This window comes from Zonotrichia albicollis, chromosome 3, assembly GCF_047830755.1.
Source record: "Zonotrichia albicollis isolate bZonAlb1 chromosome 3, bZonAlb1.hap1, whole genome shotgun sequence".
Lineage (NCBI taxonomy): Eukaryota > Metazoa > Chordata > Aves > Passeriformes > Passerellidae > Zonotrichia > Zonotrichia albicollis.
In genome coordinates this window covers 76671873-76694413 of record NC_133821.1, presented here as the reverse complement: position 1 = coordinate 76694413, position 22541 = coordinate 76671873, and the positions used below count along the sequence as shown (strand labels likewise).

Below are 22541 nucleotides of genomic sequence, written 5' to 3'. Positions count from 1 at the left end.
CAGTTGCTTATTCATCCATGGTAAAGGCAGGGTAATAAACGCCTGGCAGGCGTGCTGTCCCATTAGGAGATATAATAGCACATTGGATATTACTGAGGGTACTCCATCTCCCTGTGGCATGGCACATTTCCTTCTACCCTACCTGGCCTGGGTACAGCTGCAAGGCGCTCCTCCTCCCTCATCATACCCACCTCAACTTCTTGACTTCTTCTATCCTTGACTTCTATCCTCAGCCTGAGCCCTGAATCTCATTTCCTCTCTGTTCTCCTGCCTCACCCAGGCTCTTCCCTCCAGCACTTAGTACTCTGGCCCCGCACCACAGCAGCAAGGAGCAAAGAAACAGTGTGAGGAGGGACACAAACTTTCCTGCCAAAGTTGTTTGCATGGAGTCAGTATTTACATGATGAACAGAGTTGGACAAACATGGGCCTTTTCAGGAAAAGCAAGTGCAATTGGTCTCAATCCTGCAGTGAACCTCTGTGGCAGGAACCAACCCTAACCCCTGATTGTGACCCAGTGGAAAAACTCATTTTTTCCAGAAGCTGGGTTCTAAAGAACTGTGACAGCCCCAGTTGCACAGAGACACAAATGATTATTTTTTCTTGACAGACCTACACAGCTCCCTCCTTGTATTTAACTGCAGTCCAAGTGAGCTGGATCAGGAAAGCGACACTTGATAGCTGCTGTTTCCGTGGTTGAAATATTTGTGAAGTTAACGCATAATCTGAAAGCAGAAGCTAATAAATTATAGGGTGCTAATTGGGGCCGGAGTGGAGCCGTCAATCATATTATCCTAAATACACAGAGACCCTCATAACCTAAAAAGGCAAGAAAGCCTCCAGGAACAGCTCCCAGTTGTCACTAGCCATGACCTCCACTTCAGTGAGTGCACAGAGAGTCAAGGCAGAGAGTTTATTCTGCTAAGAAAATGCAAATCCTGTATTTAAGACAGCACTTTTATTTGATTTTGTTTACACTCCTTGGGAGTGTATTTCCCAGAGAATATTATTGTTTTCATTTGCCACTTAACTTGACACTTATGCCTTAAAAAAAAAAAAAGTAGATCAGATAAGAATTTGCAATTTTTATATTTGTTTAGTCCTTAGAGTAACAATCATAAGACAATTCACAGTCCAACCTCCTTGCACATAGGCTAGTTTTTTAAAAGCCATCCTATAACTCATATATCTTTTATTGCTTCCCATGCCCCAGTAACATATATTTAAGTCCTGCGCTTAGGACCTGCAGGACACTGTGATCTGAGCCAAAACACAGCTGTGCAGACACGGTAACTACAGGGTGTTTGCAGCTATAGTCACTATGTCACTACTTTTTCTTGTATTGCTTCCATCAAGATTGATTATTTTACTCACAATATAAAACTAAATCAAAGAATTCTAAAGAGATTTTTAGTTACATTTTTCCCCAGAAATTTATTTCTGTTTGTAGATAGGTAGGCATCCCAGAAAGCATTCCCTGGAGAAACTGTCTGAATGGATCAGATCACCTTGAGGGCCATCACACAGCACATGCAGGACAATCAGGGGATCAGGCTCAGGCTTACAAAAGGCAGGTCTTGCTTGACTAACCTGATCTCCTTCTATGGCAAGATGCCCCACTCAGTGGATGAGGAAAAGACTTTGGATGTTTTTTATCCGGGCTTCAGCAAAGCCTTTTACACTGTTTCCCACAGCATTCTCCTGAAGAGTCTGGCTGCTCATGGCTTGGCCAGGGTTTTACCCAGCTTGGTGGTGAAAAGCTGGCTGGATGGCTGGGCCTAGGGAGCAGGGGTCAGTGGGGTTACATCCAGTGGGCAGCAGACACAAGTGGTGTCCCCCAGGGCTCAGTATTGGGTCCAGACCTGTTTAATATCTTTATCAGTGATATGAACAAGGGAATTGAGTGTTGCCTCAGTCACTTTGCAGGTAATACCAAGCTGGGCAGGAATGTTGATCTGTTGGAGGGCAGGAAGGCTCTGTGGAGGGATCTGGACAGGCCGGATCCATGGGCCAAGGCCAGTGGGACGAGGTTCAAGAAGGCCAAGTGGCATGGCCTGCCTTTGGGTCACAACAACCCCAGACAGCACTACAGGCTGGGGGAAGAATGGCTGGAAAACTGCCCAGAGGAAAAGGACCTGGGAGTGCTGGTTGGCATCCAACTGAGCATGATCCAGCTGTGCTCAGGTGGCCAAGAAGGCCAATGGCATTCTGGCTTGTGTCAGAAATTGTGTGGCCAGCAGCACCAGGGAAGAGATTGTCCCTCTGTACCCAGCACTGGTGAGGCCACACCTGGAATCCTACCTCCAGTTCTGGGCCCCTCAAAACAAGAAGGACATTAAAGTGCTGGAGCATGACCAGAGACGGGCAACAGAGCTGGTGAAGGGTCTGGAGCGCAAGTCTTATAAGAAGCAGCTGAGGGAACTGGGATTGCTTAGACTGGAGAAAAGGAGACTCAGAGGAGACTTTATCACTCTCTACAACTGCCTGCAAGGAAGCTGTAGTGAAGTGCCAGGCAACAAGTAGCAGGACAAGGGGACATATTTCAAGCTGTGCAAGAGGAGGTTCAGGTTGGCTATTAGGAAGAATTTCTTCATGGAAAGGGTTGTCAAGCACTGGAATGGATTGTTGAGATGGCAGAGTCACTGTCCCTGGAAGTGTCCAAAAAAATGACTGGACATGGTAGTTAGTGCTATGGTTTAGTTGACAAAGTGGTGATTGGTCAAAAGTTGGACTTCATTGTAGGGGGATAGAATATAAGTAAATAAAGGTAGTATAGAAAGTAACCTCACCCCCTACAGAGTTGCAGCTGGTTAATTATTAAAGCTTAGGAGCCAGCCTGATTTTAACAGGCCACAGCTGTAGCCAATCAGCAGAGTGTTATAAAAGAGTGGATTGGTTGGCAGAGAGGAACTGGAGTCGGTTGGCTGATGTGAGAAGAAGGAAGAGGCAGTGTCTAGAGGAGTTGCCTACAAGAAACATCAAGGAGGTATGAAACTCTAGCGATATGGAACCCTTGCAATGACAATAGAATTGTTGCACTATAATGGCAACACGTCATGATTTTGGAGATAATTTCCAACCTTGATTCTGAGAGTCTGTGAAAGGCATCAGAGCTGGTGAAGGGTCTTGAGCACAAATCTTATATGAAGCAGCTGAAGGAACTGGGGTTGCTTTGCCTTGAGAAAAGGAGGTTCAAGAGTAACCTTATCGCTCTTTGTGACTACCTGAAAGGAGGTTGTAAGAAGGTGGAGGTCTGTTTCTTCTCCTTAGTAACAAGTGACAGAATGAGAGGAAATAGCCTCAAGTTGCACCAGGGGAGGTTTAGTTGGGTTTTATGGGACATTTCTTCTCCAAAAAAGCTATCAAGCATTGGAACAGGCTGCCCAGGGAACTGATGGCCTCACCATCCCTGGAAGTACTTAAAAGACTTGTAGATGTGGTGCTCAGAGACATGGTGCATTTGGAAGTGCTGGGTTGATGGTTGAAATTAATGATCTTAGAAGTCTTTTCCAACCTAAATGATTCTATTCTATTCCAGAAAGAAAATCCGGCTATGTCAACAAAATTACAAAAGGAATTGAAATCCAAACAGGGAGTGGTTATTTTACAACTCTGTTCTTACAGTGAAAGATAGAAGGCAGTGATGAACAGCCTCCAAACTGAAGATGTCATACAAAGAAGTTAACACATCATAAAAAAGGTTATTTATACAGCAGTATCAGTTATCTCAGCAGCAATAATAGAAATATTTTTGGCATCTTCACTTGGCTTTGATACCCTGTGTTTCTGGCTATTTTTTAGAGTTAAAACATAATCAGTTAGAGTTGCTAAGTGTCATTATAAATAGAGCCATGATTGTTTGAAAAATCCAGCTGATCTGCAAGCTTCTGCAACTAGAAGTGTGTGTGTAACAAAGATTTTCAAGAATTAAATGAAACTGAGTTAGAATTTTTTAACAATTAGCAGACCTGCCAGCCTATCTTACAGACGTTATTTTCTGCAACATCCTTTTTCAGGTCTAGCTGAATAATATCAACTTTGTGTAGAAAGAGGTAAATTTGAACCTAAAGCTTACCTTCACCATTAAAATGCATAGTCCTAAACCCAAATTAAAGAGGATCAGTTTCACCTGGTTATGCTCAGTAAAGCCACACCTGAGGACTTAAATCATCACAGACAGCATGCCACAGATGGCAAAGAAAATTTTTAAAAAAGAGGAAATTAACTGGAGACATCAGCCAAGTCAAATAGATGGTAAAACTTTCTTTGCTGAAAACAATCGTGGAAAGAAAGACTAACAGAAAAAAGCTTGTGTTAGCTACACAATCTTCTGCTTTTCTGGTGGTCTTTTTTAAGTCTCCCAAATCCTGTGATGATGCCATTGAATGAATGAGAGTAAAGTCTCCTAGAGAAGATGAGGCCTGAATGTTAAATACAAAAAAGGCAAAGAAATCATGTTGACACCCCAAGTTTTTCTGTCTAATGTGATAAAACCAAGGATGTCTTTTGCCTTTCATATCTCAACAAATCATCTTTTCAAGCTGTATAAATTTTCCCTACAGAGCTCTTGACAGCCATGTTCCCATACCTTATGTCACTGGGCACTCCCACTGTGGCACATGGGAATCAGAGAATGATCCTGCTGGAGCCTGGCATATCTCTCAGCTACAAGGACATTTCCATAATTTTATCTTTGATCTAATAAGAACTCAATATTCTTGTCATAAAACATTGTTTTTCTTTCATAGTATCCTGATCATGGATCCCAAATAGAAAGCATGAGGTACACAGGTTTTGGATAGCTCTGGTCGTCAGTATGTACCAGCTCAAAAGCTCTTGCAATCAACCCTGAAAAACAGAAATGCACTGATGGCTGAGTGCTACCACCTGCTGTAGGCCTAAAAAGAGAAGACTGAAAATTCTGCCTTAGTAAATCAGTAACATCTGCCATGACCCTTCACATTTACAAAAGAATTTGCGAACATTAATTAATCATCACAGCATTTGTGTTGGGTTGCAGAAAATTCTAATTACAGGCAGAAGTAGAATATTTTTCACCTTTTCAAATGCACGTCAAAGACAAACCAGCTACAGACACACGATATATCCATGTCTATCCAAGCACAGCTCAGAGTTCAGCCATGGCCATTTGGGAGCCCAGCACTTGTGGGTTGTGTGTGTGGCACCATTTGTGCAGCATGATCAGCATTGCTGCTCAGTGTTTGTGCTGGCATCAAGGAACACCAAAGAGCCTGAGACAGGAACTGGCCATGGCCCAGAGACTCACCTGGGGCATCTCCTGGTGATCAGATCATCCCATCTCAGTGCCTGAGAGCACGTCTCTTCTCCCCAGCAGCTTAGGGACTGTACTGGCTTGGAGTTTATTCACAGCAGGTCATCTTGTGTTATATATTAGATTTGCAGTCAAAACAGTACTGATAACACAGTAATATTTTAGATATTGCTGAAAAGTGTCTGCACAGAATCAAAGCCTTCTCTGCTTCTCACTCTGTGCCCCTTCCCCAGTGAAGAGACTGAAGGTGCACAAGACATTGGGAGGGGACACAACCAGGCAGATGACTCAAATTAACCAAAGAGAGATTGCATGCCATGAAATGTCATGCTCAGCAATAAAATGGAGGAGACTTAAAGAAATGAATCCTCTTTTTTTTTTTTTTTTTTTTTTTAGGAACTGGCTGGGCATAGGTCTACCTGTCTCAGGACAAATTTAAGCTAAATACTTGGAGACAGATTTTATACTGCTGTACATCAGCTTAGCTGAGCATATCTAACCTGATTTACAGCATGGTCCACATGCCTTATACTACCCTTATCTCACATATAATCTTTCTGATAAACATTTATTTTCTTTAAATGATGTTATCATCTTTAAATCCATCTATATTTACTTAAAATCTGTAGCCATGGAAGTCAAGACATTTGAACTCAAGGGTTTCTTGACTCTTTCCCTTGATCTGTGATAGGAGGAGGTAAAAATAGAGGTAAACACAGGCCAGGTAGTACCCATTTCCCTGCCCAAGAGAGAATGTGTTTTAAGAGGTCTTTCATTCTCATTCCTACTCTGTCAAAAAGCAGCATGAAAACTGCAATCAGACCTGTCTGCTGGAAGGCAAGAGGTGACCTCCTGATAGTGACTAAGTGTTGCTGAGAAAGACATGAATAATCTAGAAGAGTTTGAATGAAGAGAGGAAGCAATGCCCCAATAAGACAGAGAAGATGAAATCATAAAGATGTGTAAGGAGAAGGGTGATACAGAAGTATGAGGGATTAAGAAATTCCCTTCAAGTAGAATCATGGGTGGAAGCAAGTGAGGCTAAGTTTGCCTGCATCAAATTCAGCTTTACCATAACTCAATGGAATAGTTGCATTTGCATACTTCTCTAAGGCAGGAAAATGAGGGAGGGACAATGGAGTTTTGGACAGTGTAAGGGTAGGGCCATGCTCAGAGCTCACACTATATCACTGAGCATGACTCAGATGACTGCAATTACTGGGAAGGGTAGGTATTGTGTCTTCCACTGAATTCAACAAGTTGTAGATCAGGATCCTCAAATTTGGATCAAGAAGTTAATTTTTTATCCTGTTCAATACATTTTTCATATTATCAGGTACAAAAGACATATATCATTGGTCAATATCCTAATGTTTCATTTATTGGCAGTGTGTTAAACTTGGCACTTTTTTTCTCATCATGCTGTGCTAATTTTTTTCCATTAAAACTAGGCTTGCCTTGCAACACTTACAAAATGTGAACACAAGAATTACCTTCCCCTTTTTCCTTCTGTACTCTTTTGTGTATTTGTGACTGCTTCAAGGCCTGGAGGGCATTACTCCTGGCTGCTCTCTGTCCCTGATGCTCATCTTTCCCACTAACCCAGTTTACACACATTGGTTAGGCTCTTCCATGATTCTTTTTAAATGCTGACCTACACAAAACTGGATGGACTTGGAATATCACATCACAGGTACTCATGAGGCCTGTGAAGGGTATTGTCTTGACAAAATTTTGGGAGGATTGAAGGTTTCTCCTGCTAAAGAAAAAGCTATTGTATGGAGTCCTGTTGTTCAAAATCTTTGCCCGGGGCTTGCTGACTGAGCAGCCTTCTTGACTGAAGTCAAACTATGCATACAGAGCACATTCAGGTGTGGTGGCTACAGCAAAGGGATCCTCCTGGTTTCTGACTACCACATGCCATAGGTTAGCAAACGTTAGTAATTTTTAAATTACTGAAATGGAAGGAATCACTGTGCAACCAATCAAGCAGCACTCAAAGAGGAAGGAAACATAATACAGTATCTATTTGTTTATCCGTTGCTCATGGTCTGGTGAGCGTAGCGAAGCGCTGCAATTGTATTTATTAGCAAATCTGTCTTTTACACTGATTTGTAGATGAAGAAATATATTTATATAATGCTTGAAAGAGCTTTTTCAGGAACTTTGAAGAATCCTAATTCAAAATTAGGAATTTCTATTTCATTTTAGTAAAATGCTGACACTCCACATTTTTTTCATCTGTGTTGAATCTCCATTTAAGAAACTTTTGAAGTTTGATTGCAGTGAAGTTGCTTCTCACAAATGTATACATTCTGACATCAGATAGAACCTTTACTACTGTCTAGTGTGCCCCATTATAAAATATCTGCATAAAATTGCAGCGTGTTTCTAGCTTCCTGAAAGATGTCAGTGAATACCTCTGTATAATTTGCAAACTACTGTTCATGATGAAAAGTTAGAAAAAACTTATTGCTGTCTCTTATTCAATAATTATTTGTATAAAATTTTATTATATGCTTTGAGTTGATCTCCAAACACCAAGGAAGAGTACCTCCCTTCACCCAGTATGATAAAAAATAAATGAGGATGATGAACATTCAAAAAGGAAAGGAGAAGAAATTTAAGAAAACAGGTCTGTCCTGACTGTCAGATCAATGTGCAACTTAATATGCAAGATGATTGCAAACATTTGTTTAAATAATTAGGGAAACAGACCACCTGCAGCAGTGGACAACCTGGTCACCTTTTTCAGCTGCTTTCTGATTTGGAGTTTGTTACTTATGGGGTTTTTTCAGTTTGCAAAATCCTGTTTGTGCACAGTGAAACTAGACTTCAACTGTTTGATTTTCTTCACAAAAGAGCTGGTCTGTTTTTTGAAGCAGCATACCAGTGTTCCCTTTTTGGAAGGGCTGCTGTGTGCCTGAGGCACATGTGAGTGCATAAACTTAATACCACAGTAAAATCCCTTACTGTGATACAAGTTTTTTTGCTTTAAACTATCTCCTGTGAAGCACCCAAACCATAACATGTATAAAATCAAAGGCTAAGTAATTGGTGTCTTATCGTGATACACAACATTCAGTACCTCGTTATGTTTTCTGGTAGTTTTATTAAAGAATTGATTTTTTTTTTTTTCAGACACCTCTGTAAGTATGGTAACATGCAGAATATTTTGACATATGGCTTATGTCTTCTTTGAGGAGTTTTTTCTCTTTCACTCTCTTAAACAGTGGTAACCAGACTTAAATAATTTCAGCAGAATTGATGCTTTCTTCATCTGGGTTGCCTTCTTTGACTAGTACCAAATAATTTAAGCCCTCTTGATTCCTTGTTTCCATTAGTGTGGCTGAAAGAATGCTGTCTGAATCTGCACACGGGATATCATTATCTGCATTAAAAGGAAAAAAAAGAAAGAAAAAGGAAAATAAAATGGAAAAATATTTTTAAAACTTAATTAAAAAAAAAAGAAAATACAACACTCAGTAATACACATGCAGTATTAGAAAGCAAACAAAATCAGGTTGGTCTAGTGACCTCATAAGAATGATGATTCAAAATTATTCTCTGGTATTGTCTGTGTGGACCAGAACTTTAAGTAAATCATTCGGGAAAGGTTACTTATCAGTGCTCATACCTCCAGAGGCAGCAATACTGTCACGAATGCATGACTTGCTTCTTTTCCTTGTAAAGAAGCATAAAGCAAAAGTGATTTTAATCTGAACCTTTGTAGCAACCCTGCTAATAATACTGCTAAGGAGTCCTGTAACATTGGCAGTTTTCTATCTACAAAATCATTATATACTGTCTCTCTAGAGGTCTAGTCTAGACTTCTGTCTCTGTAGTATTCTGCTCTTCCAGAAGCTTACACTTGGCAATCCACTGTGTTTTTCACGTTTTAAAAATCTTTCCATTTTTCCTTAATTTGATGCAGTTATCGATACATAGTTGCTTGGGATTTATTGCAGGGGATATAAATTTTTAAAAATATAAAAATTGTTAACAAAGCGCTCAAGTTATAATTGCTACTATTTCTTGCATTTATTTTTGTAACATGTACCTTCTTTTATTACGTTCCCTCCTTATTTTACTTCATAGCTGAAAAATTAAGCATATGACATTCAGGGTTATCTGTTCAAAGGAATCACAAGCATTGTGCTATTCCACCAGGCAACACACAATTTATTATGTCACTATAATCACACATCTCCCCAAGCTATAAAGTCGGAAATTTATTCCACATGCTAGAGTCCATTAGCATAGGAAATATTATCAGGAAAAGCCTGAAAGAGAATTTTGATTTTAGAAACCTGTTAGCAAGATGGGGTTTGGGACACAGAGCAAACTGTGGTCACATACCACAGTGACTGACAGCAATGAGAAATCATTTGATACTCACTTTGTCAGTTCAGGGCTATTATGGCCATATTTAGTAATTCAGCTCCAGCTAAGCCTTTACCAACCAGTTCAGCTCTTCTCTGTAGTTGTCTTTTTTGTTTAACTTAATGGCAACCTTCAGGGACAATTTGCTTTGGAAAAGGCACACAGGCAAATGCTGAGGGGACGTTTGCAGCAAACTCTTAAGAGGGAAACCTTAAAATAAGGACCCAAGTAAAACTGGGTATTTACAGACCAGACATATGCCGGCTGACCTGCCTAAGTATAGAACACTAGAGGAGCATTCAGATTTGTTTCCTGTATAAGTATCTGGAACTGATGAGGTGATGTTTACACAAATGTGAGTATGAGGTCACTGAGATATTTTTACCAGATATATAGATACATTACTAATTCTTTCCCCAACAGATCCGAAGAACTAGAGAATATATAAAATTTTATAATCCTTTTTCAGCTTATGCGCCACTGTGTTTCTCATTAAGAAAAAAAGAGCTAAAAACTCAAACACCTTGCCTTGGTTTTACTTTTTGAGCTGTGGGAATAAGGAAGAAATATTATTTTTGCAGAATATTCTTATCATATCCAATGATGGAGGAAGAATATAATATTGATGACCTTTCTCCTATGACATGACATGTGTAAGACACATTGCCACTTTGACTGTGACATTTTTGACTGTAAGTGCCCTTTCCTTCACTGTTGAGTCATCTCTTAGTGCAGTGTTCAGTGCTGATGAAAGTTTAGCACCATTCTGCTCTACAAGGCAAAGCTACACAAAGATCTTAAGTTATAGAGTACAATGCTTGACTGTTAGGTAGTTAGCAAAGCAAGCAAATTATTTTTGTTCATTTAGTTGGAGCAGAAAAATGGATGGAGACACAAAATACTAAAAATGAGCGATTGAAGAAAAAATTCATGATATATTGTGAAATTCCCCCGGAAATGTGAGGACTAGAAGCCCTACCAGCACCCTGGGAAGGTGTAAGTCAATTCAGAGAATTCTGAATAATCTTTGGAAGGCCCTCCCAAAAAATGTTAAGAAATTGAAGGAAGATAGAGAGAAACCGGAGTGGAGAGGCAGGTTGGTATATTTATAAGATATCACTATTTTCTTTTCAGTTTTAACATCGCTAAAATTAGTTGATTGATGTACAGTCATGCTGGGTTATACGTGAGTAAATGCAGGATAAACCATGTGATGTGATCCCCTCAGATTTCACAAGCAAAGCTGGCCTGAGTCAACAAAACACCCCAAGAGGAGACGTCCAAGGAGCACCTTCATAAAATCTGAAGTCATGCCGGACACTCAGCTACACAGGCTTGAATTCTGAGGGGTTGTCTACACTGTGAGCTGCTGCATAGTGTAGAGTTACCTAGGTTTGCTTTAAACAACCTACCTCAGGGCACGAGGCAGGCTTGCCCTGTCAGTCCAGAGCTTTGTACGGGCTGAGGAGTACCCCACTGAGAAGCAGGATCCCGCTGAGCTCTGTGCTGTCCCAGGCTGCTTCCTACAGCTAAAATGGCAAGTTCAAAGCTCAGAATTGTACTTGCACAGACACGTCTCAGGTCCTAAATGCATGCAGCTTTGACCTTGCTGGACGTTTTTCCTAGTAGAGCTGTGCTTAAAGCTTAAAGGCTGTGCTCAGAACTTGTGCATTAAGCGCATGTGGGCCAAACTGCAGGTAAATGAATTACAACCCCTCTCTCCGGGGATAGGCAGAAGTTTACTCCAGAGAGCCCCACATTAACTGACACAAGAAGCAATGATCTCTGACTCATACTATAGAGGAGTAGAGTTTGCTTGCTTAGCCTCCTCTGAGAAGACCAGCCCTGACCTGATAAAATCTGTGCTTTTCCCTTCCCCATCCCAGCGCCTCAGCTGGCTGCTTCCTGTCGCAGGGCAGCCGCAGAGCCGAGCCAGGCCGTGCGTCCTGTCTCACGGTCACACAGTGCCTGTCCTTGCCTGCTTGGTAAACTCTGGGGGCTCACAACATGTTTTGAAGTCCTGCCTGGAAGGGTGCAAATTTTTGTAGCGTCTTGATAAGCAGACAAGGGGGTTTTGGTGTTTAAATTCAAGAAGGTGACAACATTTAAGAAGAGAAAGAATGTCAGTAGAAAAACTGATTGGTTGAGACTGAATAAACTGATCTAGAGATGCTGATCTTACATTACAGCTATTTCAGGGCCAGACCCTCAGCTAGCATAAATTAATGAAGTTCCATTGAAACGTGTGGGGTGCCACCAATTTACACCAGCTAAGTAGCCAGCCTGAGATGTTACTAATTCCGGGTGACATAATCCCATATGATGCTTAGCACCTTCAGTATGGTAAGGTATTTAGCAGTCCAGCCACATTTCCTGTTTCTCAGTAACACCCTCCTCTTTTTCTGTCCTTTGTCACTGCTGCACAATGTATGTGGCAGTAAACAAGAGTCTGGCTGACTTACTGGCATGGATGAAAGATACACCCCACAGCAAACACATTGGAGAGAAACACCTGATGACATATCTTTGCTAAGGGTGAAAATGGTGGCTATTGAACCTTGACTTCTTTACTTCAGCCACGTTGGTTAGCTCAAAGAGACAGCTCCTATGTAGAGAGTATTTTCCTGATACCTGATGGCCACCTGGAGCTGGAGGAGCTGTGTTTCAGTTTCTTCACATAGCCAGTAAGAATATAAATAGAACAAATATATATCCGTTTTAATACTCCACTCTGTATTATGTATCAGTGGAGATATATCTGTGTTTCCTGCCTAATGAAGCATATGATCTTGCATGGTTTGAGGGTGACTCACTGAGCTTTGCTATTCTGTCAGACACTAAAGGTGCTAAAAGTGAGAATTTTGTTCACCCTACATCTCCCCTGCACTAATCTGCTTGAAGCAGTGCCTCTCTTTTTATTTTAATGTATTTTTTAGAGGACTGTGTACTGAAATCTTTGTGTCCTAGTAATTACAGATATAAACCTGCTTCTTACCTAGTTTATTGAATTTATAATATAAATGCATAAAAAAACCCCACTTCTATATTTGCTGCAATGCAGTAAGACTATACAAATAGGAAAGCACTCCCTTTCTCCATGTTACAAGACAAGATTCATTTTACCAAGTTTTAACCACCCAGGTCTTACATGTCCCATTGAAGCTCCTTGCCTAGGCTGTCTTTACAGCCAACAGAGAAAGGAGGAATGAATCGCTTTGTGGAGATGCTTAATCCACTTCCTTGTCTTTACACATTAACATCCCCTGAATATGTCTACAAATCTCTGGTGACAGCCTAGACACCCAGTGTAAAGGCAGTTTTTATGTTTTAGTTGCCTATATTTATCCACATCTGTCTACACATCTGTCTTACAGTCTTACACCATCTGATTTTTTCCTTCGATCAAAGGAAAAAAAGTATTGGTGCGATTTCACTTGCAGCATCATATGGTTCATGTGCACTCTCTGGAATCAAACACCATTTGTCTGGAGTGGAAATAAGAAACTTTTACACCACCAAGTTCCCCTTTTCTTGCAGTGCTGTAACCACTCATGCTTTATGGAAGCAGGCTTTTCTCTGACCTCTGCAGGCTTTGGGTCAGCTGCTCACTAAGCTAAGTGGGGAAGAGGATTACTGAATTTCAGAAAAATACAAAGGAGACTAGATACAAGGTTCTAAAACTGTTCCTTATCAACACATCTGCTTTAGAGAAGCTTCCATTTGCCCAAGTGATTATTTTACGTTCAGAGAGGTGTGTGGAATAGTTTTTAAAAGGCAGTTGGGTTTAGGAAATATACTGATGACTCTTACATGAGAAACAGAAAACAGGTACTCAAGCAGTAGAGAACGCAAACATATAATTAATGATGAAATTACTGGTTCTTTAATATCAAGTCTCTCAGTGCAAAATTTTTGCACTGAGATTTAAAAAAAAATTACAGATGAAGTTTTAGCAAGTACCTGAACTGCTGAAGAAATAAATACACTGCCTTTGGAAAGAAAAGTGAAAAAAAGAAACATTACTAAATTCTAACTCTTGTATCTTGCCACATTTTTCAAGCAATATCTCCAGTTTAGAATTTAAATTTAAATGGTTTTGAGGCCAAATAAGTTTCCTTTCAGTCTTTAGTCTTTTATCCTTGATTTTCTCCAAATGCCTGGCATCTCCTCTTGCCAGAGGAGCCTCTTTTTCTAAGCAATTCCATATAGGAATTTTTCTATCTTTTCCATTTAGGTCCAAAAGCCATAGTGAGGAGTAGCCCTGATAAGAATAGTCCTTCTAGGTCATAAAGGCAAGAAGTCTCTCCAGCTGCTTAATGCCCAGTTGTCTGATGTCAGAAAAGGCGTTTGCCAAATCAAACAGGTGTTTCCATCTGTAAAGGGGCACTCACGGGACCTGAAAAGCTATAGTGCTCTCTTATATGTGCAAATGTAAAAACTGATGTCTGAAAATAGATGGTCCAGTTATTTTTACAGCAATGCAGGGCTGTCCTTCTAGCATGCTGCACTTCTTGGAACTGGGGGAAGAATAGGCTATCTTTCAGCAATGAATGGGAACTCTGGTGACAGTGCCTGTGCTCGGGAAATTCCCATTGAATTCAAAACCCACTGGTGTCTCAGTCCTCCAGCTGGATAATGTTGCACTCACTCTAATAAATATTGTTACTGCTACTTTAAGCCCAAAATCAATGTCTTGGGGAAGCCTGTCAGAGCAAGAAGGAAAAGCTCTAAACCGGTAGACCTTGGTCCTGAGTTTACTTCCCTCCCTTTCAGTGCAGCAGCACCAGGAGGTGCTGGTATTGCTCAGGCGTGTTTATTGACACTTGATGCCTGCTTTAGAAGGGTAACTCTTGCAATAACACAGCATGTGCCCCTTTTGCCATGCCCATGCTCTCCTGCTAGCATGCTGTCCACTAGCAGCCTGTCTGTATTGGTTTACCCACACTCGCCATCTCTGTGTCACACTGCACTGGCATTAAGGTGACTGAGAAAATCTAATGTTTTTCAGCTCTCCCACCTATGAAAATCACCAACAGCATGCATGGACCTGCTAGAAGTGTGGCTAGGTAAGGCTCAACAGAATTTGGAAGATGTAAGGCTAAGTATCTTAGCTATTTTGAGGCATGTAATTTCACTTTGCTTGACATTTGTCTCTTTCTTTTGAAACTAGGTCACCTGGTGAAAGCAAGCATTTCTTGGCTAGAGGCTCGTGGCTAGAGTTTCATTACACACAAAGGCCAATGACTGTGTAACATCTTTGGAAAATATTGTCGAGGACAATCCATCATGGAACAGACTTTTGGATTATTTGTTTTGGCTGTCATCTTTCTACTACTACTATGAACACAAAGAATACTTCACTTAGTCCCAGCTAGAAATGAATACAAATTTTAAAAATCACTAACTTATTATACAATGTGTTACAAATTACAGTCTGAGACATATTCCATGCCCCAAACTGTTTTTGACAGGGTCACAGTGGAGCACACATTTTAGTCTGGAAACTCAAGTAGAACCTGAATGGCCTTTTCTTGCTTAAATCAATCTCACTTCTGGAGCCCTCGTCTTACTGAATTCCACTGCATGAGATTTACATGGCAGGCAGAAAAGCTGTCAAATTAATTCAAGGCTGGAGAGCTACAGAAAATTGACATGCATGTGTCCTTGGTCAGAAAATTCAGCAACAATAAGACATCACAAGGACTCTAGAGCTTCAATCAAGTAAACAGCATTACATTTTAATGGGCTTATTAAGACTGTGCTTGAGGAAAGAGGGAGATAACCTACAGGTGAATTATAAATATACAGGAAAATTAGTATGGCATTATACATGTAAAGAGCTAGTCAAGTGTTTAGTCTTTTAAAATGCATTTCAATGGAAGGATGATATGCAGATGAATAAAATTCAAGCTAACCTGTTTCCTGAAGGCTATTTCCTATAAGAGAATCATCAAATGAACCTGAGGACAAGTAAAGACAGACTTTTGAGAACTGAAGCATGAAAACATTGAATGGAAGCATGAAAACAATTGCTTTGTCTTCTCCTCCCAATGCAGATCCAGCAATGAGTCTGAGGCAACAGCAGCTGGGCAGAACATATGGAAAGGGAAGAATGAGAGGAAACCAGAAGAGGGAACATGACAGCTGGTGGGGAAAGGTCCAAGGCTCAGGAAGAGAGTGTGCCAAGTAGAAGTTCTGATGGCCAAAGCTCTGCCTACACTGAATTGCCCTGCTTACCACAGTGGGCCAGATTTTACCAACTAAGTTACTATAAGCAGGTTTAATGGAGTCTGATTTTAAAAGCGACTCCTCTCAACAGATTCTCTGACTAAAATTACATTATGGAGCACAGAGCTATTATTAAGACCACCTTTAAAGTCCATTATACTACCATATTTTCTGTACTAAACTGATTTTTTTCAAATTTTTATCCTTCAAACTGACACTTCATGGAAGCCTCAATCCATGTTTTCCTTTGCATCTTGGTAATTTCTAAGAATGCAACTTTTGGTCCTGGCATATAAACAAAACAATAGTTTTTTTTCTGTGACCTCTGCTGTGTGGCAGAACCTGACACTTTGGCAAAATAATGTTTCTTACGTTAAGAATATTTATTTGTCATCCCAGTGAAAGTAATTATTTGCCTAAATTGAGCAAGTTAACAGCTGGAGAAAGATAAGGCTTATCTGATACATGATAAGCAGGCTTGCACTGAAACTAAAACTCTTTCATGTTACATTTGTGCCAGGTCTATTGCACCACACACATGGTAACAAATCCTCCAGACCCTTTCCCCAGTTCCAAGCAGAAGAAAAGTAGGTTTCTCCAGAAATTTCAGCCCTACTAAAGATTTTGACAGATATTGATGTAATGCCACAAGAACTTCTTAACTCTGTTAGTTTTCATGTCTCTGTTGCCTGTGGAGGTAGGGAACACAGAGGAGAGATGTCTAAGCCAGGAAACCAAACTAGCTCAGGAGTGGGTGCAAGCCTTGTGTCCAGTGGATGCTGTTCTCCTGTAGCCATCTGAAAATTAAACATCTAGTCTGAGATACTATAGCTGAGATGTTGTATTTTGGACACTATCCTGAGCAATGTGTTTGGGGGGACCCTGCTTGAGCAGGGATGTTGGACTGGGTGACTTCCAGTGGTCCCTTCCAGTCTCACCCACCCTGTGACTCTACATGAACCACATTAAATATGGCAAGTCACCTGGATGCCAGCCTTCATCAGTGAAGAATCAGGCAAAAGGTGACCCCTTTCCTGCTGAGATACATGCCCCAAAAAACAGGAGCTGTCACTTTCTGCTTCTGACTCAGATCTCCCTAGAAGAGTATCCTAGATGAGGCTCCTAGCCTGTAGACAGCTGCATTAAGGTGAGATAAAGTCCATCCAAAATGTAAGGCCTATTAGCTTGGGCATAGTGCCTAATTAATTGGCTGTAGTCCTTTCCTGAGCTAATGCCAGGCTTACATTTGTGCCAGACTAAGTATCCCTTTCCTGAATGTTGTTATTGAGAGCTAAGATACCCTTAAAGAAACTAAAGAATTACACTATATGCAATTTTTTTTTCATTATAGCATAAGGGTGCAATATCATCTGTTAAAAAAGCATGATATGATAGATTATCTGTACTGGTCCCTTCATGTCTTTATAGACTTTTTAGTCTTGTAATGTAAACATGCCATGAACAGGCATGATTTGACATAAAGAGGAGCTACAGTGGAAATGAACTGACATTTGTAAAGCTTCACCAAATTATAAAGATTAGCAAAATATCAAATTAAGTGACAATTGGAAAATGGCAGTGAATTGAACATATGAATTCTTCATATCCTGAAGAAAAATATCTATGTAATTGTGTAATTGAGCACTGTATCATTTCTGGGATGGATCAGGAAGTTTTTAGGAAAATGTGAAGTACTGAAGTATCAAAATTGTTTGTGAATCAGGCGAGTTCCTAGTTCAGTAACAATTTGTGAAGGGAAAAAAGAAAACTACAAAAAATCACCTCCAAAATGAAGCCTTTAGATATTTCAGAAACAGTCAGATTTGGTTTTCCTAGAATGGAAAGTAGTTCTTTAACCATTCAATATTTTTCACTATAAAACCATAGCATGCAAACAGATTAAATGAAAAAATTAATCTGTGAAATAAAAGTGAAATATTTCAATCGATAAAAACTTTCTTTTTGTTGAATTCAGATCACATTTTTTACTAATATTGTTCACTTTTTCCTCAATGTTTTGTTAGTTAAGAATTACTGCAGGATGTCAATAGATTACTATTCAGGCCCAGCCAGGATGCTAATTTCCATATTTAGATTATTTACATCCCAGTTGCACAGACAACTTCAAATTTAGCATTACCTTTTTTCTTAATTCCTGTCTTCACAAACTTAATAATGTTCTTATATAATTGAGCTTTGTTGTGTCCCATATCTTAAGTGTGTCTTCCCTAACACCACTTAGTTTATTTGTTCACAGTGTGCAGAGCATAGGCAAGACCTGAATGACCAGGGTTTGGCTTGGATAAAAGCTACCTCACTAGGGTGCCTAAATGGTGCCTCACTTGCAGGTGGCTTCTGAACCAGTGCTCCTAGAGGAAGTGCCTAATGGCCATGTTTACCTCATGGAGAGGGCATAGACAGTCTTTGAAACTGGGACAGATTTCCACATGGAGGCCTTCTAAGGCTCTCATGGCTCTGCAAGGAACTTAGGCATCTATTTTAGAGGAACAGGTTGTGAATTCAGATGCAAATTGGATATCTCTGTGAGTCAGGCTTAATTAGAACCTCATCTGGGCCTTTTTGCTTGGTAATATTACACAGCCTTCATCTGGTTCATTGTACCTTGCAGGCACAGAAGGAACCTTTACATGTTCAGTACGATAGAGGTAAATCTTTGCTGTTTCCATGTAACAGCCAGAGACTTTGAGGCAGTGACAAATGCAATGAAAAGCATTTTGCTCACAGGGCAGAGGCCACAAGAAGAGCGGGTGCTGGCCCAGACTCACCTTCAAAAGCTTCATTGATGACTCCAGCTGATGCCTCTCTGTTCTCAAGGCAGCAGATGAAGGACAGTGGAGATTGTTTTATCTCTTGCAGTTTGTCATGAATACAAGAGAAAGTAGGTCTGTTGAGAGGTTCTTGGGACCAGCATCTCATCATTAAATCACATCTGAAAAAAAAATTAAATGCAAACAAAAATGCTAATAGAGTCATTCATCTCAACAATTACCCTTAAAGATCTGGGAAGCAATTTTGGCCTGAAAAATTTCTGTATGGTACAAAGATCATCAGCACCTGCTGAGGCAATGAAAAATTAAAGATCAAATAAAGTCGAGAATAATTACTACAAAACATTTTAACTTTTTACCATGGATCTTTTTGACATTGGAAGCAGATATAACACTAAAAAAATACACATTTGCCATGAACATCTACTCTGACTGAAGAAGTCAGGAATACTTTCTAAGAAAGCAGACAAGGAGGAAATTCTCTCACAGAAAAAAAAATTTAAAAAAAGAAGGGAAGTGTAAAATCAGAAATTAACCTGAAGTTTTCAACTTATGTAATCCTCCTTCAACTCAAGCTACCTCACATTCAGGAGAAGTTCAAGGCAAACTGTCCAGCACAGGGAGAGTTAATTTCAACTTCTACCTCCAGACCAAAACAAATAGGAGTAAGCTTTCCAAAGGCAAACATGGTATGAATTTCCTCAGGGTTTAGGGATTCCAGCCCACCTTGGACAATACTATTGCTACCATTTAGTGGGAAAATTACCTCCTGTTTGTCTAAATGATAGGGCTGGTTTTTATTCCTTGCTCAAGGTGAGTTTATGCTACACAAAACCAAATCCTACAAAAGCCAAGGAGAGACAGGCTGAAAACCAAAACACAGCCAGCACCTGGACATGCTAAGTGTTGGGAGTGGAAAGAGGTCTCAGAGCCTCAAAATCAGAGAGCAGCCAGTGAAAGGCTGGTTCAGGAAGCTGCATCTGGAATGTGGAGCATTTACCTCTAAGCCTTAAGTTCAAACCCTCCCCTGACAAACATCTCCCCAGACCTGCTGCTATGTGACACCAGGCGTTAATCTGTTATGTGAAATGAATTGCCTTGCTCAGATCCTCACTTATCCGTCTTAAAAAGATGACTGCTGTCCTTCACCACAACTGGGCATCTTAAAAAGCCCTTGGTGACAGCTGGGAGGAATCGCTTGGCTTCTGATTTTTCAATGATGTTTTTCATTAAAATATTAGTGTCAAGTGAGAATATGAGTAGAAAAATTGTTTCAAAGCCACTTGTCATCAACCTGTATTCTTGTGGTTTTCAAGTTGAACAGAGTAATTATGTTTTTTTCAAGAGGATTCCATGAAATTCTGAAAAACTGTTTTAGGAATCTAAAAAGTGGTATTGGCTTCCTACCACTCTGAATCAATTAATCTGCTTACTTTTAGGTGTACTGGTCATTGATGACTCTGGAAGTATCGAAAGAAAAGAACTGAGTATGTCTCAAAATAAGGTTAAATAACTGGTTTTCCTTCTGCTGCCAGCAAAGTGTCTGTCACATAGCCTTGGATGCTGGAAGCCTAACAATCTTCTTTCTGGTCATGCTTGTTGGTAGGATATCCAGGCAAAAAAAACATGAGCTCAGGTGCTGTGCTTTGTCAGGTTTGCACTTGGGCTCATGAGCAGAGCCTTGTGGAAGAAACAGCCAGACACTGACCAAGAAAGAAACAGGATACGATGCAGAAGTCGTAGACCCTGAGAATGTTTTGGGTTAGAAGGGACCTTCAGGGATCATCTAGTCCGACCCACCAGCCATGTGCAGGGACATCTTCCACTACATCAGGTTGCTCAAAGCCCCACCCAGCCTGGCCTTGAACAGCTCCAGGGATGGGGTATCCACAGCTTCTCTGGGCAATCTTTTCCAGTGTTTCACTACCCTTATTGTAAAATAATTCTTTCTTATATACAATCTAAATTTACCTCTTTTCATTTATGAAACAAGAACATTGCGAGTGTGAAATATGAACTTTTTCGTTTTGTTTCCTGTGACCGATCTCTGCCTCTCTAAATAACTATTTTTATTGGACAATCTGCTTTATAAAGCCATTCAGATTTGCTGTGGAGTAAGGATATTAACTTTTGCCAAAACTGTAATTCAGTACTGTAATTTTCTCATTTTAATTATATTCCATGTTTTTATTTCCTAAATCAAATTACTTGGTGATTGGCTTAAAGTATCAGTACTGGTATTTTTCACTAAGTGTTTAATTCAGATAGGCTTTAGGTTTCTAATGACAAAAACTTTCATGCTCTCTCAGAATATATCTGCAAATTTTACATGTACAGCTATTTGTGGCATGACATTTAGCTTTTGAGGCATGCTGTGACATCCAAAGTTTCAAGTCATATGGCACAAGCTTTCATTAGTTCAGAAATGCATGAGTATGAGACCAGTGAAGAGGGAGAAAGACAACTTGACATGCCAAGATACATGTAAGTGACAGATTGAACATATTCCTATATTTTTGGGGAACTAAACATGGGCTAGCAAATAGCACATCACTTCATGAGAAAGAGATCCAGAGGATTCCCCTACTTCATGGGGAAAGCCTGTCAGGAAGAAGTGAAAAATGACAGTTCCAAACACGACATTAACTAAAGGTTTATGTTAGGTTAAAGAGCTAACCTTTACACTAGATGTACACCTACAAACCCACACTTCACACCTGTATTTTATCTGGGGGCAACAACTAAATGTCCAACAGAGCTGCTTATGTGGGGCTGGTTAGAATATGAGAGCCTGGAAAAGTAAAGAACTAATATTCAGTATCTGATATTGGAGGCAGAATGTGAACATTCCTGAAATGCACTATAGTGCACAGAAGCTACAGGCATTACCAATTATTTTCTCACATGAAATGGGAAATACAATTGATGTGTGATTTTCTTAGAAAATGAGAAAATTTGTCATGATAAAAAGTCCCTAATTTCATCTGACGCATTCTGTTCAAGGCCTTCTTTTCTCTCACTCTCTTAATCCCTCCAGGGCATCATTGCCAGAAACATATAGTAAAAAGCTTTTAGTTACCAAATAAAAATTTTTTATCAAAGTCGCTTGTGTAAGTTTGCAAAGGACTGAGCATTCCTGAAACTACAAGTCAGCAAATGTCCTGGTGCTTGTACAAATTCTCTAGACTGCAATCCACGGCCTTTGAGGATGTGTTAAATTATGAAGTTCTGACTCAGTTCAGTCCAAACCTTGGCATTCTCTTGCATGCAAGCCTCAAACCCACATGGCTGTGCCAGATGTGGATTTCTGACTGCAGATGTATTTACATTCATAGATCTAATTCATGTTTCAATATATGTGTCTCATTTGTACGTCCCCAAGACCCTTTTTCAATTCTTTACCAAGCTTTACCTAATCACAGTTTGCTCGGGAAAAGCAGGTGATTAGTTCCTGGAGCAGCAACTTATGGAGGCAAGGGGAAGAAATTTTCCCCCCTTCCAAATAAAAAAAAACCCAAACAAACAACCCACTTCCTTCATGCTTTTGCACCCTAAGGTTTCTGTGCCTGCCCTACTTGCACTTGCAGTGTGAGCCCATCACAGATTCCTAAACACTTCTCAGCTGAAGTACTTTGGCCTTTGAACTCTCTTCCTATCAGTGATGGTTTATTTTGTCAAATGACAATGAGCAAACCAAAGTGCTGAGGAGACAATTACTGACTGCTGACGTCCTGATGCAGGTTCAAAACCACAAGGACAGAAGCAGGAATGTCAAGAATGCTGGCATGCCATTAATGACCTAGCAAAGCAGCAAAAAGCTGTTTATGCTACTGACAGAAGCTGCATGCA

General features: G+C 40.2%; 1 protein-coding gene and 1 long non-coding RNA gene across 2 annotated transcripts in view; one reads left to right on the top strand and one right to left on the bottom strand.

Moving 5' to 3' along the window:
• Positions 1-8394: 8394 nt before the first annotated feature.
• Positions 8395-22541, bottom strand: part of ROS1 (ROS proto-oncogene 1, receptor tyrosine kinase) — an 85761-nt gene continuing 71614 nt past the window's right edge. The window contains exons 39-40 of the mRNA XM_074538606.1: positions 18690-18853; positions 8395-8683 (exon numbers count right to left, since the gene is read on the bottom strand). Coding sequence (XP_074394707.1) covers positions 8538-8683; positions 18690-18853 — 310 coding nt within the window. The 3' untranslated portion in view covers positions 8395-8537. The remainder of the gene's footprint in view (positions 8684-18689; positions 18854-22541) is intronic.
• On the top strand, positions 11041-17865 carry LOC113459724 (uncharacterized). Its single transcript, XR_012579655.1, has 3 exons — positions 11041-11212; positions 14684-14741; positions 14846-17865. It is a non-coding gene; the product is annotated as an uncharacterized LOC113459724 (long non-coding RNA).